Raw genomic sequence first — 21099 nt, 5'->3', positions numbered from 1 at the left:
TAAGTTGTTTCCAGTAGTTCTTTAAAAAGCATGTGTCCAGTTCGAACCACTTTGCCGTAAACAGTCCTATGACAGTGAGCAGAATTTGACAGCCTTCAGTATTATTTGTGCTGAAGTAATTTCCCTGGAACCGGTATCCCACGTGTGAAATGGGGTGATGTGTTGAAGTCGTATAGGTTATGGTACTTACTGCAGGGAGGAAGCCTTACAATGAATGCGGCAAAGCTAAACATAGGTCGTTTAACAATCCCTGTCCTGCAGTCGCTGACCCGCTCACCGAAGCAACGCAACCTCACAGCTGGGACAGAGGCACGTCTTAATATTTCCTGTAAGGGAGCACTATTTAGATTCGTCGGCTCTTTCAACCGTTCGTGTTCATAAACTACAAAGCGCCAACTTGGTCGGGTGTAGCCACGCAATAGTCAGACGGCGAAAACTGAGTCTACGAAAACGAACTCACATTTGACGAATCCGCCTGGTTTGTCTGTCGTGATATAGTTTCGGGCACTGGTATGTCGGAGTGCAATCGCCGCTTTTTGTTCAGCGTGCTTCAGTATGTACGAAACTCCTAGCAGCGCACAACTAGAGCCGGGCTTAGGTGGCACCTGCCTACCGGCAACAGCTGCCACAGCACAGCTCTTGAGGCATCGCCAATCGCCCATTGCTTGTCTTTTGAAGCTCCATTTGCTAAAGCAACAAGCCAGATACTACACACTAAACCGTTTAAATGATGTGACATGTGAAAGCACTCGCCGTGTGTCGACCACCTACCAGCAGTCGAAGCCGACTTCATCTCCGCCCAGGTGAACATACTGATCAGGAAACACATCCGCGATCTCCTTGAAGAGCCGCGCCAAGAATGTGTACGACCCGTTTTTGGTGGGGTCTATGGGGCCGAGTGCGCCATCGGGTTCTGAGCCTTTGTAGCAGGTCGTCAAGACGTCAGGAAACGCTGCTCCCCATGAGCGGGTGTGTCCTGCAGCGTAGCAAAAGCCATGGTGTGTTTCTTTTTTCTCCCCTATGTTTATATAAGGCAAAATGGCGAAAGCTAATAACGTACGACTATACGCTGCCTGTTATTCCACAGCTTCTTTCTAATTCGACTTCAGTCGCAGCGCAGTGCAACTAACAGAACGAACTAGACGAAAGGAGGACGGAAGCTCTTCCTTCTCTGCCGCCCTCCTTGCGCCTAGTTCAAAGTGTTCTTTGCTATGGTTCATCAAATTATAGAAGACCAGCAGCAAATATTTTCTTTTGATGCGTAATCATTTGCATGCTTAACCAGGTGAATTAGCAGGATAAAAAAACGCAAAAGCATTTGTGCGCATCATGTATGGAAACGTCCTAAGGGGAGACGTGGCAGCTGAAACTATTTTTGCTATTTATGCCTAAAGTGTCAAGAAATTAGGCAGTATTATGTAAATTTTTATGCTGATATAAGAACTGCATTTGTATACCTTGTATGAGTGAGCCAATTCTACTGCAAACGCTCATATAGTCATCACCACGGCGTTAAATATTTGTGGGCAAAATGCACAAGTTTTTTATGTCTCCTTCATCACAAGGACCTGTTAAGTGCAATAAAACAAATTCTGTTTTTATGCGACAAGTGGTCGAGATTACAAAAGATAGACTTCAGCATGCATATATGTTAAATAAATTTCTTACAAAATTCACTTTCAAAAACTGCTGCACGTGTACGTAGAAGAATGGACAGCTTGATTGCAATTCTTATGACCTCAGAGTTCTTGCGCAAAAATTCTTCACGAAATGCTGAAATGATGAGTGATAGAAATTCCTGAAAATGTGAAAACTCGGAAAAATAAACTTGAAGTTTATTTCCTCATTTGTATCGTTTGTCGCTCATATCATTTGGCATTTGGAAAGGGACATGCGGCATTGATATCAACCCACGCGCAGATTTTGTGATCTCTTCTATTCAAAGTGATACTATCGTGGCTGTGCTTCGTTATCGGAATCCCGCGGAATGTGCGACATTCTGAGAAAATCAGAAGCGCGATTCGTGTACGATTTTTTACGATTGCACATAAAAAAATACAATTATCTGTGTGTATATATCACCTATTTCACCATAACGTTTGTCATGCCAGACACAGAGACCTGAGGGTCACAGAAGAATAAAGTGATAAATATAAAATCTTCACCAAATTCTTCACTCATTTTTTCACGTTCACCTAAATCATAATATTTAGGGCGGGGCATTGCTCGGTAACTTACACATAACCCAAGGCTGCAGTATCAAGTTGAATCTGTGGCCGTAAAGCACTTCTCAAATGTGCAAATTACAAATCAACAGTGCAAAATTCTGCTTCTGATCAACAAATAGTTTTTTAGAATACTTTCTCACGCTGCATATCATAATTCATTGCAACGAAGCGGCTCTCCTTGTTACCATCATCATCATCATCCTGGCTGCGCCCACTGCAGCACAAGGACGTCTCCTATATTTCTCCATTTAACATTGCCCTGTGCCAGCTGCGCCCGCCGTATGCCCGTAAGCTTCTTAATCTCATCCGCGCACCTAACCTTCTGCCACCCCCTGCTATGCTTTCTCTTTTTTGGAATCCAATTTGTTACCCTTAAGGACCTTTAGGGCCTTCGCATTACATGCCCTGCCCGAGACCATTTCTTCCGGTTGATTTCGACTAAGATATCATCAACTCCTGCTTGTTCCCTCAGTGACTCAGCTTCATTCTACAAACTCAACAAAGAAGGGGAAAGCCTCAGGGTGCTTGCCATGGCAACCACCCTCAGACTTTCCTCTTTGTTCAGTTTGTGTATGTGTCCAGAAACCATCTTCCTACTCTCTGCCATGGACTGGTCTCTTCCTATCTCTTTATGTTACGGACAGGGACGCTTTTTTTTTCCTTCTTTTCAAAGTCCCACCCTAATTTTTCTCTAAGTGTTACATCAATAAGTTTTTTTTCATAGCTCAATGTAATATCCTCATTTTAAGTTGAACCTTTTTTGTTTAGCCTCCAAGTTTCAGCCTCACAGGGTAACTACTGGGGCGCTTCTCACATGCCCAAAAATATACTTACCTCTGCAAGCTGACTCAGCAATCGAAATTATTTTACTGGGTGAAAAAATTGTGCACGAGGCCGCAGTGAAACTCGTCTCGTTCTGTTGTAAGCGTTTGATTGGTAAACAACGTCGGAGGTGTACAGCTGGATGTTTTGTCAATGTATAATAAACGGCAGCGTTTGCCTACGGTTACGATGTCAGGAACGCAATAAGTGCCTGAAAATTAGGCGAGTTCTCCCAGAGAGGTGTGCTTGATCTTGCGTACTACTTGTCACTTCATGTTGTTTTGAACCATACCATGACCCTAGTATAAGTTCTTGTCGACTACTACCTCCGTACCGGAAGCTTGAAAGAATTGAAACGCGCTTGCAGTGAATTATATAAAATATCATCTTCTCCCATTATTTTTGCCCAGGCGTCTTTACGTGTCCCGCAGCTACTAGAGCTAGAATTTGCTCCAATTGCTCCTTTCGTTTCGTACCGGGTGTGTCGAACTCAGCCATTACACGGATGCCCCTGACGGAAGCTTCGTTGATGACACGTTGGACGTCTTCTGGCTGGTAGACATGCGTCTTCGGGTGGTAGGCGCCCTGCAAAGTGCGCCGTTAATTGTTAAGAGTGGTGCTAAGTCCGGATAGTTACCATGAAATTGAATGAGGAAGGTTTTAGCGACAAGCAGGTTACAGAGAAAGCAAACATACAGAAAGATTAGATTGACAGCCCTGTGGTCATCATATGTCAGCTGCGCGTTCCCCACGATGGCGTTGCTGATTGTGTGGTCAATTTGAGTTGACTGTGGAAAAGCTTGCAGTAAGAAAACTGTGTCCATTTGCTCTAAACAGTGACTGTTATACCCTGTAAAAGTACAATTAGCATGGTCCAACACTTTATGAACGGAAGCCTCGTTGTTTTGCCAGTGACCTGGCTTTTCACTAGTTATCCGCTTGCGCAGGTTGTTTGCCGATCACAAGTGCAGCATTTAAAACGAACGGCATCAAAGCAGTGCATACGCTCAGGTTGTGAAATATTTAAGAAAGATGCACCTGCGCCGGTATCGCTCAAGGCAAACGGTAATATCTAGAAGCTGCTTGCCGAACTTATACGACTACGAGACATATGGTAGACATTTTTTTTTGCGTTCTTGGTACACTTGTTCCTAGCATAGTAGATTTTCATTCCTGTGTTTGCCTGCCACTCATCGTGCAGAAAGCCTCCTACAGAGGATATCTGCAATTATAACGAATTATGTGACGAAGTTATAAAGTTTGTTCTTGCTGAAACACCACTGCTGCAGCGAAGAACACTGAAGAGTGCTGATTGCTAAATGAGGCTCCCTAAGGCTCCTGCAGATACAGTGTGGACACTAGAAGGTGTGTGTTTACGGGCGCTTTAGGTCTGGTCTTAACGAACTGTATAGTCGCCACGACAGTGGTCGTATCTGTGAACTCGCGCATGTGCCTGAACATCGCAGCATTTGAGTCGCTACAGCTGATGATCATGGGTGGCGATAAGACAAAATAAGAAATAAAAGTTCTCACCTTCTTACTCAAGCTCGGAAACGTCTTGCTTACGTAGGGGAAGGACTGATCATCCACGATGTGCCAATGAAGAACATTCAACTTGTTGTACGCCATTGCATCCTGCGTACAGCATATTGCGTATTAAATTCTTCATGGGATCCAAAACATGTCACTGTAACACCTGAACCAATCTATTTAAAATGTCAAGTGAAGGAAATCGGAAAATCGAGCTTTCCTCTACGTTAACAATTGCTCCACTCCTGTACGAAATAGAGGCTTCATGAGCTTACTTAGTAAAGTGACTAAAAAAAAACAAGAAACACAGTGGTGGCCTAAGCAAATCTTGAAGGCGCCGCTTGGGTATGCACTTATTTCGTTGCCACGACTGGTTCATCACTTAATGCGAAATTATCCTCAACAGCATTTTAATGGAGGCGAAATGAAATAGGTTCGTGCTCTCTGAGATGTCAGTGCAGATTAAAGAATCAGAGCCCTAAGCAACGGCGTCCCTCATAGCCATATTCTTTGACTCAGGTTTTAAACTTACACTAAAACTAATTTTTGTATGGTGTCCACATTTTTACGTTGTGTTAGGATTGTATGCATGTTTTCGTTCCACTCTTGACTGCATCGTTCCTATTGCTGCGGCTTCGAAGGAAAACAGAGAAAGAATTCCAGTGTTCAAAACAATCTATTGTGGCATTAAATTTGGTCGCGTCCGACACAAAGAGCTATAATTGCGGCATCACAGTGTGTCGCGTCTAAAGCGTTGTCAGCCCATGCGTATCGGACAAATACACGTCCGGAAGCACTAGGCCGGTCCACTTACCAAGGTTTCGACGATGACGTGGAGCGGAAGGAAGTGCCTCGACGTGTCGATAAGAAGGCCACGGTGCGAGAACCGGGGCTTGTCGTAGATCGCCGTCTCGTTCACGACAAACTGCGCATGAGAATCGGCCGTTAATTTAAGGATGCGCCAAGAGGACGCGTTGTGTCCAGGTATAGAAGCTTCCTCTTCTTTGTCTCGATTCGCTTAGTACGTTGTATGCAATTACAATGACAAACCTGCAAGCCTGTATCTTTGCGGACGGTGCCTAATACCCGGCGCCTATGCCGAACGTTACCTCACCTGAGGGGTCGTATGATCAGTGAGAGTCACGCCAGGTGTCAAGTGTAAAAGAGTGCTGTGATTACTTTGCGTCCCGTACAAATCGTTGGCGTGAAGAACTGCTGATATTCGTGTATAAAGTCTCGGGCACAGAAGAATCAGTTTCTGCTAAAGCTGTACAAATATCTAAAGTATGGTTCCGTTGCAACTAGGAATATTAGTTGTCGGCTGCAGATCGATTTGACTTATCTTGAATATTTTCTAATCATTTTGAATATCAGCACAAGAGGTTCAAAGTAAAGAAAAACTTTTTTCGCCAATACAGAGCTATGAGCAGAAACATAAGTCGTCAAAAATGTTTTCTTTGGAAAAACCCATCGACAAAATTTACTATACCTCCAAAACCAACCAGGCTTTCTATAAGGGGAAGGGGGAGGGGGTAGTCAAGTAACAGTAAGAAGTAAATGACTATTTTATAGACTAATGCCTGGTTTGCATTTCTTCTACAACAGTCACATTTAGTGAGAAAAGTCTTTTTCCCAGTTTGATCTAATGCTCTCATGACAAAAGATCCTAATGAATACAGTCCTGAGGTATAGTATGCTGGGCACGCAGGTAGCTCCTTACTGGAGGAGTGCCATCATTGCTTGGTTATCGAATGGTCAAACGGATAAAATTTGTTGGCGAAACGCAGCAGCACGGCTCCTGAAAGAGACTTAAGGGAAGAAACCATCCCTACCACGCTCCCTTGCTACGCCTGAAGACAAAGCGCTGGTCGTGGAATACAAACCCAAGCGCACCGTTCACGACAGTACGTAGCCGTTTGACCGAAACGCATCCGTTCGTTGAACCGCAAGGCGCATGTGAGCCCCGAGCGCTGTCACGAACCGAAGGTGAGGCAGCGAAGTCACTCTTTTAGATTCGCCAGAGCGCGACCCGTGCTGCTCATGTACGCGCTGCGGCTGCGCGCAGGCTGGATGTGAGCTCGATTATTCTATCGCACGCTCTTTACTTGGCCTCTGTGCGCCTGAAATACGCTGTTTCTAGATTGGAACTGAAGGAAATTGAGGACGAGCGAAGCGGGTGCTCCGAAAGTAACGCAGCAGCGCGCACGGACCGCAACTTCGCCCATTCGGCTATCTTCCAGAAGCCAGACCGCATCAGCGGATGATGTCGTCTCTTATCGTAGCGTTTAAACCCAGAGGTTTGCTACCGGTCAGGATCACAGTCAGTATATTATGCGTCGTGGCGCAACGCAATGGCGTACGGAGAAGTAGTGCATTTCATAAGACACCCTTAGCATGCCGTATGCACACTTACCGTCACCGTCACCGAAGCAAGACCGCCCGCCATTATGCGCATGCTCAGGCTGTCTTGACGGCGCCAGATGGCGTCATGTAGTGCTCGGGAGTAGGGTGCCTCGATGCCAGAGCCGCCGGGGTGGAGACAAGTTCAGCGGCGCCGCCATACTGAATCGCACGGGATAAGCGGCGCTAGCGTTTGTAACGGCGCCGTCCATGCTCTCGGCGCGCTTCAAAGTGCTTTAACTTGAATGGCCTTTTGTAGCGAGAGCTATGGGAGAGGCCAGTTGTGATTCAATATGGCGGCGTCGCTTAAGTTGTCTCTACCTGGCGCTGGCCTCGAGGCACCCTACTCGGGAGCTGAGCGAACTCCTGCCGCATTGGGACCAATCAGCGCGTGCGTACTCTTAGTGGGCGGGCTCCCGGTATTGCGGTAACGGTACCACGGTGTAGAAAAGGCGAATATCTTTCGACCCGAAGCGTGCAGCTGCCGCACCGCGAGAGCAGTCGACGGCTTCAGCGCACTGATATTATCCAAGTCTTTAAAGCGCACCGTGCTGGCACTCGGTTCTATGAGGAATTAAAGAGAAAGTTAAATCATGTTAATGGCACGATATTTCGCTGCGACCTTAGATTAATGGAAATTGCTAATTTCTACATATTAACGAGGTTCGAGTCGTGAAAGCGCGGTGCGAATTGAATCGATTTGTAAACACTATTCCAAGTTTCCGATATTCTAATGCTCTTAGTTTCGGCCCCTATAAATAAACAAATTGCCCTTTGAACACGTAGGTATGCCAGGTGTCCCAGCTATATGAAGCCAAAGTTTAAAAATAAACCACTGCGCAATCACGAGGTGCCACTTCAACTTTATTGTTGACCACTGGATATGCCAGCCTGTGTTTGATTTGTTGCATTCAGTTACTACATACACGAAAAAAAAATGAGTTTTCAACAACTGATTTATGTCTTTTCATCGGGGTATGTGCTTTATATTAGTTTTTCTGCTATGAAAAGTCCACTATGAACATAAGAAATACGACAAAAAATTCCACGTGACAATCCGATCGCGCGCCGCGATAGCAGTGCTCTCAAACATGGAACTCGTCAACTTTTCTACGGTCAAAGGTTCCGCCTTTGTTAGCGGGAAAAGTAAAGACTTGGGAGCCGGCGCAAAATTCCCCTGCGAAGTAAAACCTGCGACCTAGGCGCCATCAGTGCGGAAAAAAGGGGGCGCCATGTTTCGCAGCAGCGGTATGGAGGCCATCGCTAAGGAGCATTCCTTGGCGTCGGTCGGCCGTTTTGTCTGTCGAGTCGCAGGAAAGTCACCGTTCTGTGGTGCAAAGAATGACGTACGGACGAAAGAAGGCCAGATGCGAGGCACCTGAATCGAAAGAGCGGTCCGGTCAGTGAACAGAAACGCCACCCAATGTTTTGTGATGCAAATTGCTAGCACAACCACCGCACTCGCTGTGCTCCGCGCTGAACGTGTCTAGGTCGCGTATGTTACCGTTAATTATGCCGCCAGCGCCCCCGTGATTGCTTTCGCCCTGTAACATTCGCTGCCTCGTCGAATGCAGCTACGTTCTCGACTGCGGAGTTCAATGAATGAAACAGAATAAAAGAAATAAACTGGAACTGAAAAAAGGCGCTGCTGCTTCACTGCGTAAGCGGAGTAACCCATGTTGCTTTTCTTCAAATTTCTGAGCTGGTGTGGTATTTCAACCGTACGTAAACACATACGGAACATACAACGCTGAACGGAGCCACCTCTGGGTTTGGACTTGGCCAGCCAACAGCGTACCCCGCCGCTGAGCCTCTCCTTGTGCGAACGGGCAAAAACGCATTCCAGTGCGCCCGCTACCCCTAACGCACGCGCTACCCTTGCGCCATGCCTTAGCGAGACGCCGCCACGGAGCCCGTGTTCTGCCCGGCGTGGTATCCTGTTTCTCCTCAATCCTCCGCGTGCCCTGATAGCTATACTCCATATCACAAGACATCACTGTGTGTCTACGCGCCTGTTGTCTTGCCAATGACTGAAAGGTGGCTTCATCAATCTGAGAGAAGGCGTACTATTAGCTTCTTTCTATCTCTAGAAGGTGGCGCTTGATGCATTTTATTCTTTCGTATGCTGGTGTTTGGACAGGCGGACGCCTGTTCCAAAGGGACTGGAACTTTTTTCTTTGAGAACCTGTTCGTATCAGCTCCTCTGCTCTCGCGAGACAGTTATTTTAGATGGTCCTGTCATGTGCATATAAATTTATTTCCTCAAGCGTGGTCATTGCACTAGTTTGCAGGGTCGAATGCACGCTGGGACAGCCGAATGTCGATGGTGGCGAAATGCAAAACAAGCCCATGTGTTCTGCGAAACTCAACGCGCAAGCGGCCAAAAATTAATTTGGAGCCCTCCGCAATGTCGTTCTCATTTTAGATTTCTCACTGCGAATGGTTTCGACTATGGCGCGATCAATTAAGGAATCATGTCAGCCCGTTAAAGGCGCTCATCTCATCGTCATCGTCACAAATACATTCAGCACTGCTGGTTTTGTAGCCCTCCAGGTTGACAACAATAGCCGGTCATTGGTCCACAACATCGTCGATGATCTGGCCCAGTTTTATCAGTACATTTTCTCACTGGTAACATGCTCCACATAATTCTTCCATTTCTCAGTACTCACTTGCATGATGTCCAGACAAACCAGAGGCTCCATGTCTTGGAGCTTAAGCGTCTTGTTTTGAATGGCCACGAAACCCTTGACGTCACTCCAAACAAGCTCTATCTTTTTATGTGGCTATGTTAGCAGCGCTACGGTGGCAGCTGCACACAACGAGATGGCCAGCAGCTTCAGTGATGCAGTCCACTTGTATATCGGTCCCCACCTGTGTTCACGCCATGGACAAGTTCCATGAGCTCGGCCTTCACCATGTCACTGCTCCACGCGACACCTTCTCCGGACAGCCAAGCCTGTGTGCCCTTTTTGAGGCTACTCATTCGTTGTACTTTATCCTGCTTTACTGAATGATATGGGGTGTTGTCCATCACTATAAAGCTGCCAGCTTCTTCGGTGATAACACTCGAGTTACCTTCAACGTCTGCATTGTCCACTGGTAAAGCGTTCGCTCGCTCACCTGGGTGAGTTCTGAAAGCATACGTAGTTGAACTGCCCCCGCAACCGACGCGAAGTGCTTCAAGAAGCCAATTAATTCGCCTGCTTGGGGTAACAGCGCAGTGTCGGTGTAGGGCACATAGGCGACACAATCGACTCGGCGGACTCCATGTGAGAAAATGGCGAAGCATCACTCCCTCGCAGCAGGCATCCGCAGAGCTGTCTATACAAGGTTTGACTGTTAATGCGACCAGTGGTTTAAACACTCTCTACCATTTATATCTACCAGTCGAAAATATGTTTTTAATTGCTGTGCTTATCGTTTGGTTAATAGTTGCACACTGCTCAAATTTTTCATGGACTATATTTTGTGTTCCTGCAGCCCTGATTGGTCGAGATAGCTTTCGCATTCCGTAGTGTTGCAAACATCTTGTGAGACGGAGTATAACAACGTAATTTTCTCCGCTGAGCTCCGCATTCGCTCTTTTTTGCATCCGCCACTGGACGGTCATTTGATCTGCCGGTTGCGCGGAGACCGGCGGCGTGAGAGGCCGCTCAACCGACCAATGGGTGCTTAACAGCTGCGCTCTAAAAACATTTTGCCGCTTCATAATGTCAGCCTACCCGACTCGTGTCATATTTGGAAAGAAAGTGTGCGAAAGTACGGGGTTCGAGTTGGCAAATGTCTTGCCTATTCCTAGAACCTTGCCTCCAACGAACTCTAAAACAGTGCGAAATTGTAAATAGGGCTTAAAAGACATGGCTTAAAGGCACGTAAACGAAAGTTGAAAAAAAGCTAACGCTGCTATCAAGATCGAAACAAAGAAATACTTTCGGGCGTATAAAGCATGAAAGGCATATGAAGTACACTGGCATTGGCAGGGGGAACGGCTGTTTGAATAGCTGGCTATTTTCCGGTACAGTAGATCTCGCTACTTCGATACGCAACACTTATTTAACTTTTCTGACATAACGAATGAATCTTAGAAATTTAATAATAAACAGAATGCCAGTGTCAGTGGTTCGGCAGGGTATATCTTTTCGAGCAATACTCCACTCACCGTTCATTGAAGTCACCGACGACGCGAAGTTAACAGGAAGGATTGTTTTAAGTATATGAGGTTGGGAACTCACCTCACCACTTTCCACCGTGTAGACAAGCTGGCTGAATGTCTCCAGTGCCCTGAGCGCTCCCCAGACTGTTTCAGCAGTGAGAAAAGAGTCCGAGTGCGCTCCCACCAGAAGCTTATCTGAAAAATAATTTACGCCAGCTGTAAGCTATGTGCGTTCCTGGAGGCTTGCTGGTTCAGCGGTGTTCGGCGACTCACGCTCATCTTCATTTTGAACACCGAAAAAACGCTCTACGAGTGCCTGAATATCGAGACAAAAAGATGCACAGAAGATTCCCCACGGGCTTGAAATAACAAACAAAAACAGTATTGTCTCCACGATTCAGATTTCGTAAGGTCCAGCACGAGTCGAACTCCTTAATCCAGTGCCTGAATAGGTTTTTGATATTCTTCATTAATTCTTCGGGCTGGTAGCTGGGTGCTAAAAGGCACTCTCCGCTGGTGGCTGAATCACATACTTAGGTTGAATGCAAAGAAGTGAATGTACACGTGGAAATTAAAGAACAATAAATAGGTAAAAACGCGAAAGAAAAGTCCACTTAATAGGCGCACTCACTTCCAACACAGAAGCCGTATACGCTTCCCTTTGCATCCGTCCTGAAGAAACAGTTTTCGAATGCCACTTTCACTCACAGTGCAACTGGGATATTCGATATATTGTGCGAGATTTGCTAGAATTGATGATAAAAATTCACAATATGGTTTTGGCAACTAATTTATCTAAACTCTAAGAGCTTTTGCCTTCCTCCATTGGCTCTTTTTTTACTTTTTGAACAGCACCTACGACATCTAACACGGCCTATTGCTATTTATTTATGTATATGACTGTTTCTTGATGTATTGCCTTCTTTCCTAATTTGTATTTTTCGCACTTTTTGTGTATCATTTCTTGCTGTTCTAGTTGTTCTGCTTAACAATCACATTATTTGAATTCGGAAATTTCGAATCTAGTTTTTTTTTCAAACATGCATGTATTTTTACTTGTCCTGTGCACTTCACAGCTATTACTTCTTCTCTAGGCTTATTCCTGTTATGTGTTTGTATTTTACCCCACACGTATTTTACCCCCACACTCTCCAACTGAGGGCAGTTCATGTACCGTGAATGAATGAAGCCTTTATTGCAAGGAAGGGATGGCTCTCAGGCGCTGTTCGGAAATTTGGAGGGATCGGGATGCATGTAAAGTGGAGACTTTAAGTAGGTCGTTTTCGTAGCTTTCATACCTGCGTGTAGTAAATCAGTCAACCTCTCTTACAATGCTCGAAGCAGGCCGCTCTCACTAGCGTATGTCGTGATGCTCGGCGCTTGGTAGCACTGGTCGTCTATAATGGACATGACTTATGGTATGTGCTGAATTTTGCGAAAAGAAAAAAGCATGAAATTAAGCGACGGCCACAGCTCACTCGCACACTGGTTGATATTTCCCCACACATATCGTGCTGTTAGCGACAAGGTTTCAGCTACCGGCTTCCTAATCGGGTACCCATCTTCCACCATACCCTGCTTTAGGCCCAGAAAAGGCAAAGCCCTTTGCAAGACCTCCGAGCGAAAATCTCTATGTCACTATGGTGAAAATTTAGTAATGGTAACATTGAATCGAAAACTCATTTCTGGCGCGAGCTTATTTAAAGGTCATTTTGGCGTGAGCCTATGCGTGCACCATCGCGAAAGGCGTGCGCGTGAGGGCCTCCTTATGTGCGGGTATCCTGTCGTAGGTGCATTTACAAAGTGTAGTGAGATCGGCCGATACTGAAGAAGCCGCCTTTTCTTGCCTTAAGATTGCATCCATACGCCTGTCCAGTTGACGTAAAGCCATAAGTATGCTCGGAAGTGTTCTCAAGAGCTGGCGAAATTGCATAAAGCCAGGGACATTAGACTAAGTATCTGGAGAGAGACCATGACCATTTCTATGGGTTCTAACATTAAACGGACGTTTTGAGCAGCCTTGAGATTCTAGCATGGAGCTCTTCACTATTACCTGAGATCAAATAAATACACGCGATTTCGGCATTAAGGATGGTACAAAAATTATTAAGAACCATGCTTATGTATGAAAATTTTCTACTTCATTAACGGTTTCACTCGATTGGTAAGAATTTCGCTGCCAAGCACTACGTTTACAGGAGAGTTTTATGAAAGGACTTTTTTGAATGGGAGGCAGAGTACGCACCCAGATATTCCCAGCTATGATGTTCCGGCATTGATTGAATGGACTATTTTCGGAAAAAAAAACTGGTGGGAACAATTAGGCTCATCTTTAAGGGCATGATGCTACAGCGATAACGTATTTGTGCCCATATATGCGGAATTTGCGATTCTCCACTTCAGCTCATAGATCCTATTACTACCACTCCTGGTGCCATGGTGCATCAACCTCTCAGCTCTAATCATTAATTTAACTGCCACCTGCCACCGGTGGGCAGGTTGGCAGATTGCTATGAAGCCAGAATATCACGTGCTCTGGGGTAGCCCACCTAACTTCTAGGCTACTTCTCTGGTGATTATTCGCGTAGTGTTCGCTCACCGTCAACAACGCAGACGACGGCGACAGATTTTCTGCGGCACGAGCTCCATAACGTTTATGCGTTAAGACTCTGGGGAATGAAGCCCGTGCAGCGCTGAGACTGTTTATAAGTGCACGCGTTATTTCGGACAGATTTCTGCTTTGATGGCATCCAAATTCGAGCCGGTTCATCAGTGAGTGCAGCAGTTGCACCTCCTCCCAGCTACTAAGCCTGGATCTTTTATTAGCCGGCTCTTAAGTAGGGAGGCACGCATGCACCCGACAAACCAGCCAGAGGCGTCTGTTCAACGAGGAGCACTCACAACTCTCGTCCATGTCTGGGTGGGGCATTTCTTCACACTCTCCAGTGACCGTCACGTTGAGAACGTCGAGGGTAGCGAGAGCCACGCGCCGCCAGGGACCGCGCCGACCTTGGCCGCCGCCTGGAGCCTTGCAGCCCGCGAACAGGATGTGGTCACGGTAGCGCTGGATCGCTCGCTGGACCACATCGCAGGAGCCGTCGTATTGGAAGGAAAACTCATTCGGGTCCAACGACAGGAGATTCCTCCCCGTAGTCTGGTTCAGGGGCTGAGGCCACACACCGCCGCGCGTTGGCACCACCTGCAGGCGAGGGAACAAAGATCGTATCTCGCAGCAATGTTCATCTCAAGGCAACCTAGCTCAGGGTATCGGCCTAACAGTTGGATCACTGCTCTACTTTAATCTGAAACATCTTTCTTATGATAACTGCATTTTGGCTACTACCGTATGCACTTCTCTACCTGCAAGAAAGTTTTCCAGTTTTTCACAAAAGTATGCGTTTCGAAGTTGCCACCCAAAAAGAGCGTTCGAGGCTATTGATGCATTTAACTGAAGTGAAGTCACTTCCGCTCTGCTGACATCACTTCCTCCTCCCACTCGGAATGAGCCTACCTGGCAACGTTACTTCTCTTCTTCCAATGGGCGAATTTTATGATCGATGGCGCGTTTTTTCCCATTGGTGGTTTTTGTTCTATCCCATTAAAATAAGAAAATATTTTGAGCAATACGCGGCTACGAAATTCTACATGTGTAACACTACTACTCGTGAGCTGATTTGTTAGCCGGCATTGGCCAGCTTTACTCTTTTTGTGCCCATATGTCCAGCTCTTCCTTCCTCAATGTTGTACACGTTCGCAATGAGTTTAGTGGGTAAACGCTAGTCACTCGTTACGCCACCGCAGGACCTCTCATGCATGCTATTAGGTTGAAACGTGATAAATTGTTAAAACAATAAATTACTTGTATTGTAAACATATATGTGACTGATAGACTAAGTACTTCACTGAAAAGATGCCTAATTCCAGAGTTTCCACACAGAAAGTGGTGAAAGGCATGTGACTTTGAGAGCGACGTGGTAGGCTGACCTTCTTGTCAAATGTAATGGCACCAAGAGGTAGTGATTAACTGTTTTGGGCAACCGCGGGACTGTATTTTGTGCGGTGGAAAGCAGTTAATTGTAGTCTCAGTGGTAAACCTGTGGCTTTACCAGTCGATTAACCAGTTGATGTGCAGATCAAATGGTTAATCCTCTTTGGCAGTCATCATGCCTGGACAGTATTCACGCTCCCAATCCTGACACCCTTCACACCGCACGTCCTTCTCACCCTCACCCGGTATTCCTTCTGGGAGTGAAAGCCCTACTTAGACACCTCCATACATGGTCAACGCTTTGTTTAGACAACTCCCTGTGTCGAAATGCTGGAAACCACCCTGAGGCTCTTTCCCTCATTGTTCATTTTGTGTGCACCTTCTGCCTTAGTCATTCGGTGCGTACCTCGTCGCAAAGATAACGCCTGGTGATATTTCTGTTAACTAGCTAGGTTTTTTTGGAACATCTTTCTAGATTTTCTGCCATCCAGATTCATCTAAACGTTACATTTCAGACGTGGCATTCCACCACAGTGCTTCGAATTTCTTTGTACATAGTGTTGGAATGCTCGGAAACGTCTTCACTAACTCTACCATAGATTTTGGTAGCCTAATTTGTCAAATTAGGAAACGTATGCGCTACTTAGACTAACGAGGAGACTAAATGATAGACTACACAAGACACAAGCGTTAACTTAACGCGGTTTATTTCTCACCGAAGAGGAGCATATAGGTACACACGTAGACAGCCTCGAAACCACAAACGCTCCCATCATTCATGCGCATGACCATGACGACGGCCCCACATGTGCACTTCTATCATATAAATTTCGTTGACTGTGAGACCGACAGATGGTCTGCTTACATGTGTTCTTTTGCCAAAAAAGCTTCAACAATTTTCTTTTCAGTTCTTTCTTTCTGCTTGACTATTATTTTAGTACTGTGGAATAATGTTTTGCAACTATGTTCGCACCGGCTACAATGCTGTGCTAAATTTCCAGGTAAATAAGAAAGAGTTGAAACAAAAATTGTAGCAGCTTTTTTGATCGAAACAAAGACAAATGAACATGTGTAAGTGTACAATCTGTCGTGCTCAAAAATAATGAAATGGATATGACAGAAGTGCAGATGCGGGGTTGTCTACACGCTGCCTGCAGCGTACATTTCTCGCGAGATTAGAGGAAGCCAGGATCTTTCTTAATATATTTAATTTTTAATCGTCATCCCACAGATGAACACTAGAGGACAAATGTCTCAAGCAGTGATCTCCACTGGTTACTTTTAGAACCGATCGCGTCTTCAGTTTCTCAGTCATTTTCCAAATTTCGTCACTCTATCTGAATTCTTGTGCCATATCCTCGCCTCCTTTCAATTCTCTTCCATTCCGGCACTTTCAAATACCACTGGTTAGTCGTTCCCTGCAATTCATGTCCTGGCCAAATCAGTTTGTTCGCCATAATTCCTTCTTGAATACCGTAGCGTCTTTATCGTTACAGCCTGTTCTAGCTATTGGCTCTTAATCTTACTCATGTCTTTTTCTCCAATTGCCTCGCAGTTCCGTCCGCAGTATATTTGCATGAAATAGTCAGAGATAGTCTGAAATGATCCGTTGGAGTCAATATACTGTATTTCGGGATTGCTGTCATTTTTTTCTTAATTAGTACTGCATACTCTTCTGTCAAAACCATGGAAACAGCATTTATATAATTTCTCCTGACGTCATAACTATTGCACAATATAATAGACAAAGCGCGTACTTTTCTGAGGATTTCATTTCAATACGTATTCTTTTTGTATGGTTTAAAATGTATTTCGAGTTCGTTTAACTGCAAGAGTAACTTTAAGAATTCTGCAGACGCCCTGCAGCCGAGCCAATCCTCGGCAGCTATAGCGCTGAAAATTATCACCGCCGTATATCACTTGATCACTTCTGTATCTGAAACATTCGGAGAAGTTACGGGTTCATTCTCGTTGTCACTGTCCGCTTGCCGCCCTCCTCCCGCACCACATGACCCCTTACATAGCGTCGGTTCAGGACCCAGTACCATGACTGGCTGCAACACCCCGCTGCTCCATCACACTCAGAAAAAAGGAGATCAGATCACCCATGGCACTGACGCGAGTGTAGCGACGTGAATGCCACAGATATTCTACAACCTGGCCGCAGGTAATAAAGAGCTCGAGGTAATAAGCACCACCAAATTTTTTGCTGGAATCCTCATTGCCACAACGATAACCTTCCGATAAACTTTTCCTTCAATTCATCGCCACTTTGGTTCCTGTGTGGACAGAAACATGAGCGTGTAACTCCTGAATATTACAAAGGATTCATTATGAAAATTATGCGAGCATACTTCGAACACGGCAACTTTCAACGCTCTCACCACGTGCACCTTTTGTGCCGCTACTTAGAAACCCTGCGTAATCCCACAATGGCGTATGTGTTTAGTTCGCATAACCAGCCCACTCACTCGCCGTTAGCACGCACGTTTCGGGAACTTAGATAAGTAACAAGCAAGTTACGATTTGTTTTATAGTTTTTGTATAAACGATGTTAGTAAGCTGATGCTGACAACTACAGGGTGCCTGTGAAATGAATTGTAGCTGCTTATTTCGCTGTTAGGGAAACATGTGTGCTACATACAATACATATAGTGCCAGACGGCACCATGTGTATTGTGTGTAGGAAGGCATGTTCTTTGTTTTCACTTGAAGATAAAGAAAATTGACATACACATTTGATTCGGATAGCACAAGACAAAAAGCTAGACCCCGAAACTTGCTTACTGATGGAAACAATCGCATTTTAAAGTTGCCATGACAATAAATATATTGCTGGCAGTTTTCTAGTGCGGTATTTTTGGCTTTGGTTCCCACTTCACTCTTTGGGTACTGCCGATTTTAAACCGCCACGTCGCAGTTCCTGCCCATGTTAGTGATCGGCCATGTACTGCCTGAGCCTCGGGCACTCACCACATTAGGCCTCCAGGACAGATCAGAGTTCCACGCACCAGAACGCGGGCCGTGGCCGGCGGCCGCAGGTGCCCAGCAGGCCAGCAGCAGGAGGGGTAACAACTTGCACCTATTCATGGCCTGCAAAAAAGTGAGTCAAAAGGAATCGTCATCATGAGCCGCATTCAAGCTTGAGAGTGCATTATGCATATGACTTCTACAATTACATGGACCTCATCCCTCGTCATATGAACCACGAGTCACAGGCCCCGCGCCGTCGGGCCCGTCTTCGCAGCCTCCGTAGGCAATGCGGCCAAGACAGCTCGGCTATGCATGTGGATGCGGATTACTATGCACAGCCCCAGAGATATACTTGCGCTGCTGTCAATAACGCCAACACCCCTTTTCTTGGAGCGTCCTCCCCGGCACCGGATCCGGCGACCGCAGAAGCCATTGCAATAGCCATTACCATCAAAATGAGCGACACCCAACACCACGGCACTAACATTTTTACAGACTCCCAAGCCGCCTGTAGAGCCTATACGAGTGGACGTATCCTGCGCACGGCACTCCGCGTACTGGGCGGCCATCTCCAGTACGATCACGTCATCACCACGGTCCCAAGACATATACAGGTCTCGATGGCAATATTATGGAAGATGCCCTAGCTCGTGATTACACCAACCGAGCGGGGCACACTGACTCTACTATCTACTCCCTCCCAACCTATTTTTCAACCCCGCTAGAGACCCTCCGCCTTTATAAGCGTCTCTACCCCCGCCACATAGGAAACTTTCCCCGGAGGGCTCCTACCACCTAAGACGCACCCAACACATACTGTCCTCAATCTCCACCACCTACGCCGAATCCACCCAGCATTATACGCAAATACATGCCTTTGGTATGGCGACTTTCTCACATTCACGCACACTACATGGACATGCTCAGATAAACCAAACCACTTAAAGCCGTACAAGGCGGCGCTGGAGCAGTGTGAGGTGACGCTGGCACCCTGGAAAACCAGGACGCGCTAGCCACCATCGCCAAAGCGCCGGCGGAAGCCACTGGAGTCTTGCACTGAGGACCTCACCCACAATACGCTAAGATATTTTTTTACAATTAAATGTTCATTATCTCTCTCTGCGTTAATTTTTTATTCAGACCACACTTGCAAATCACTAAATGAAATAATGGCGTATGAGAGACTCCATGAATTTCGCAAATGTGTAAATGCTCCAAGCCCGAGCCTTGTATGACACATAAGGGCGACTCTAAAGGCGCTATCCCTGCATTGTGATAAGCGACTAACAGCCCACTCTAGACCTCGGTCTTTCGCCGCCTTTTACGATGTGCAAACCTACTGCGTGGGAATTCTCCCTTGGGTGGCTAACGATCGCTCTTTTTGAATTGCCCCGACCAGGGCAGCTGAGGACACCTATTATTCCAATAAATGAAGATTGGGCACATTAATAGTGTGGTCCAACTCTTGAGTATCAATATCACAAGCGTTTAAAAGAACTTGGACGTCCTCACCGTGTCCGCTCCGCGTTTCGCACACGGCACCATGCTTCGGACCACACAAAAGGTAGGAAGCCTTATTGCGATTATGCCTTATTCCCGACGAAGAGCAATCTAGGATATGATCTGACCTTCAACACTGCAAAGAGAACCTCATCGCAGCTAGGCTCAGAATGCGAGAACTACAAGGGACACTTAACCCTTTGACATGATATGCACATAAAAGTGTGCAAAGCAAACTTTTTGTAGCGTTAGCTAGAACACTACCATTTCGAGCCTTCAGCGTGGCGGCGCCGGCCTGTGGCTGCATCGCCACGCTGTCACGTGGTTGTTCACGTGGTGCGGAGCAGCTGTGGTGGCGCGACGCCATGGCTGGTCACGTGGTTTGTCACGTGACCAGTTTCACTCGGCCAGCTGTATCTATCGCGTCACTCCAGATTTAACCAGAGCTAAACCAGCGCCAATCTTTTTTAGAGTAGGCTGCAGCTAGCAGTGATATCTTTATATTAATTTCACATCATCCCTCTTGCTAATAAGGTGGTCTTTATGCCGTATAAGAGCGCAGTGAATACCATATTTCGCGAAAGAGAGAGCGCGGCAGCACGTCGCCCGCCATTTCCCAGTGCAGAGTACGAGGCCAGATCTCGATCTTTCTGGCCGACCTCTCTGCCTTGTTTTCATTAAAATTATGTACATATTTTTGTGCAAGCCTATTTCGCCCAGGCTAGAATCACTTTTCTTCTCAATTTCAGTGTAATGTCCACCTCCGAAACAAATTATTTTCATAACCCTTAGGATGTTTACTTGACAAATAGCGGCGTTTCGATGTTGCTGTTTTCATGAATTAGGGAAATTTAGGGCAGAAATTTCGACGGGCCAGCAAAAAATCACCTGCTAGTATGCTGCACTCGAAAACTAACGCATCGCCTTGCATAAAGCCTCAATATACTATTTCGGCGGGAAAGTATTGAATTTCATTGACAGCGAAAATGGCGCGTCAAAGGATTAAGTTCAGCTTAAGGGCATGGCGCGATAACGTTAATGGGTTAATGCCCACATATGCGAAATGGGTCTTTTTGTACAATGAATTCATAGATTCCTCAGAATCCGCACAACAATTCTGGCGCAATATAGAACAGCGGTTAAGCAATGCGCCCCTGCCGTAGCAGGTGGCTCTTGCAAACAGAACCGCCAGTGGGCCAGTAAGATCCAGGTTGATCTTTCTGAGCAACCGTTCGCGACGAATCATCAATTTCACTGCCACCTGCCGCCGTGGGCAGTTAGATCACAATACGTTCGGCGGTTTGTGAGGACGCCACAAAGTCCCGCGAACTGGCTGGCAAGTGGGCCACCTCATTTTTGGCTCACGCCGCCACCGCAATCACCGACGACAACGGCGATTTTCGGCAGAACGGCAATTTAACTCTCGCGTTGAAATTTAAATTCAAATATTTCCTTGAAGAGTGCAGCGGTAGGCTATAGTGGTTGAGCGGCCGCCTCGCAGG

The 21099-nt window shown here is 46.3% G+C and overlaps 1 protein-coding gene across 2 annotated transcripts in view; it reads right to left on the bottom strand.

Annotated features, from left to right (window-relative positions):
• LOC144101992 (beta-hexosaminidase subunit alpha-like) overlaps positions 1–21099 on the bottom strand; it is a 57719-nt gene that overhangs the window by 23564 nt on the left and 13056 nt on the right. For both annotated transcript variants that reach the window (XM_077635238.1, XM_077635237.1), the window contains exons 2-8: positions 18098–18217; positions 14038–14335; positions 11216–11331; positions 5395–5505; positions 4584–4685; positions 3527–3635; positions 772–976 (exon numbers count right to left, since the gene is read on the bottom strand). In XM_077635238.1, the coding sequence (XP_077491364.1) occupies positions 772–976; positions 3527–3635; positions 4584–4685; positions 5395–5505; positions 11216–11331; positions 14038–14335; positions 18098–18214 (1058 nt within the window). In that variant the 5' untranslated portion in view covers positions 18215–18217. The remainder of the gene's footprint in view (positions 1–771; positions 977–3526; positions 3636–4583; positions 4686–5394; positions 5506–11215; positions 11332–14037; positions 14336–18097; positions 18218–21099) is intronic.

Source organism: Amblyomma americanum, chromosome 8, assembly GCF_052857255.1.
Source record: "Amblyomma americanum isolate KBUSLIRL-KWMA chromosome 8, ASM5285725v1, whole genome shotgun sequence".
Lineage (NCBI taxonomy): Eukaryota > Metazoa > Arthropoda > Arachnida > Ixodida > Ixodidae > Amblyomma > Amblyomma americanum.
Note: the sequence above shows the minus strand (reverse complement) of the source record. Positions and strands in the feature narration are given on the sequence as shown.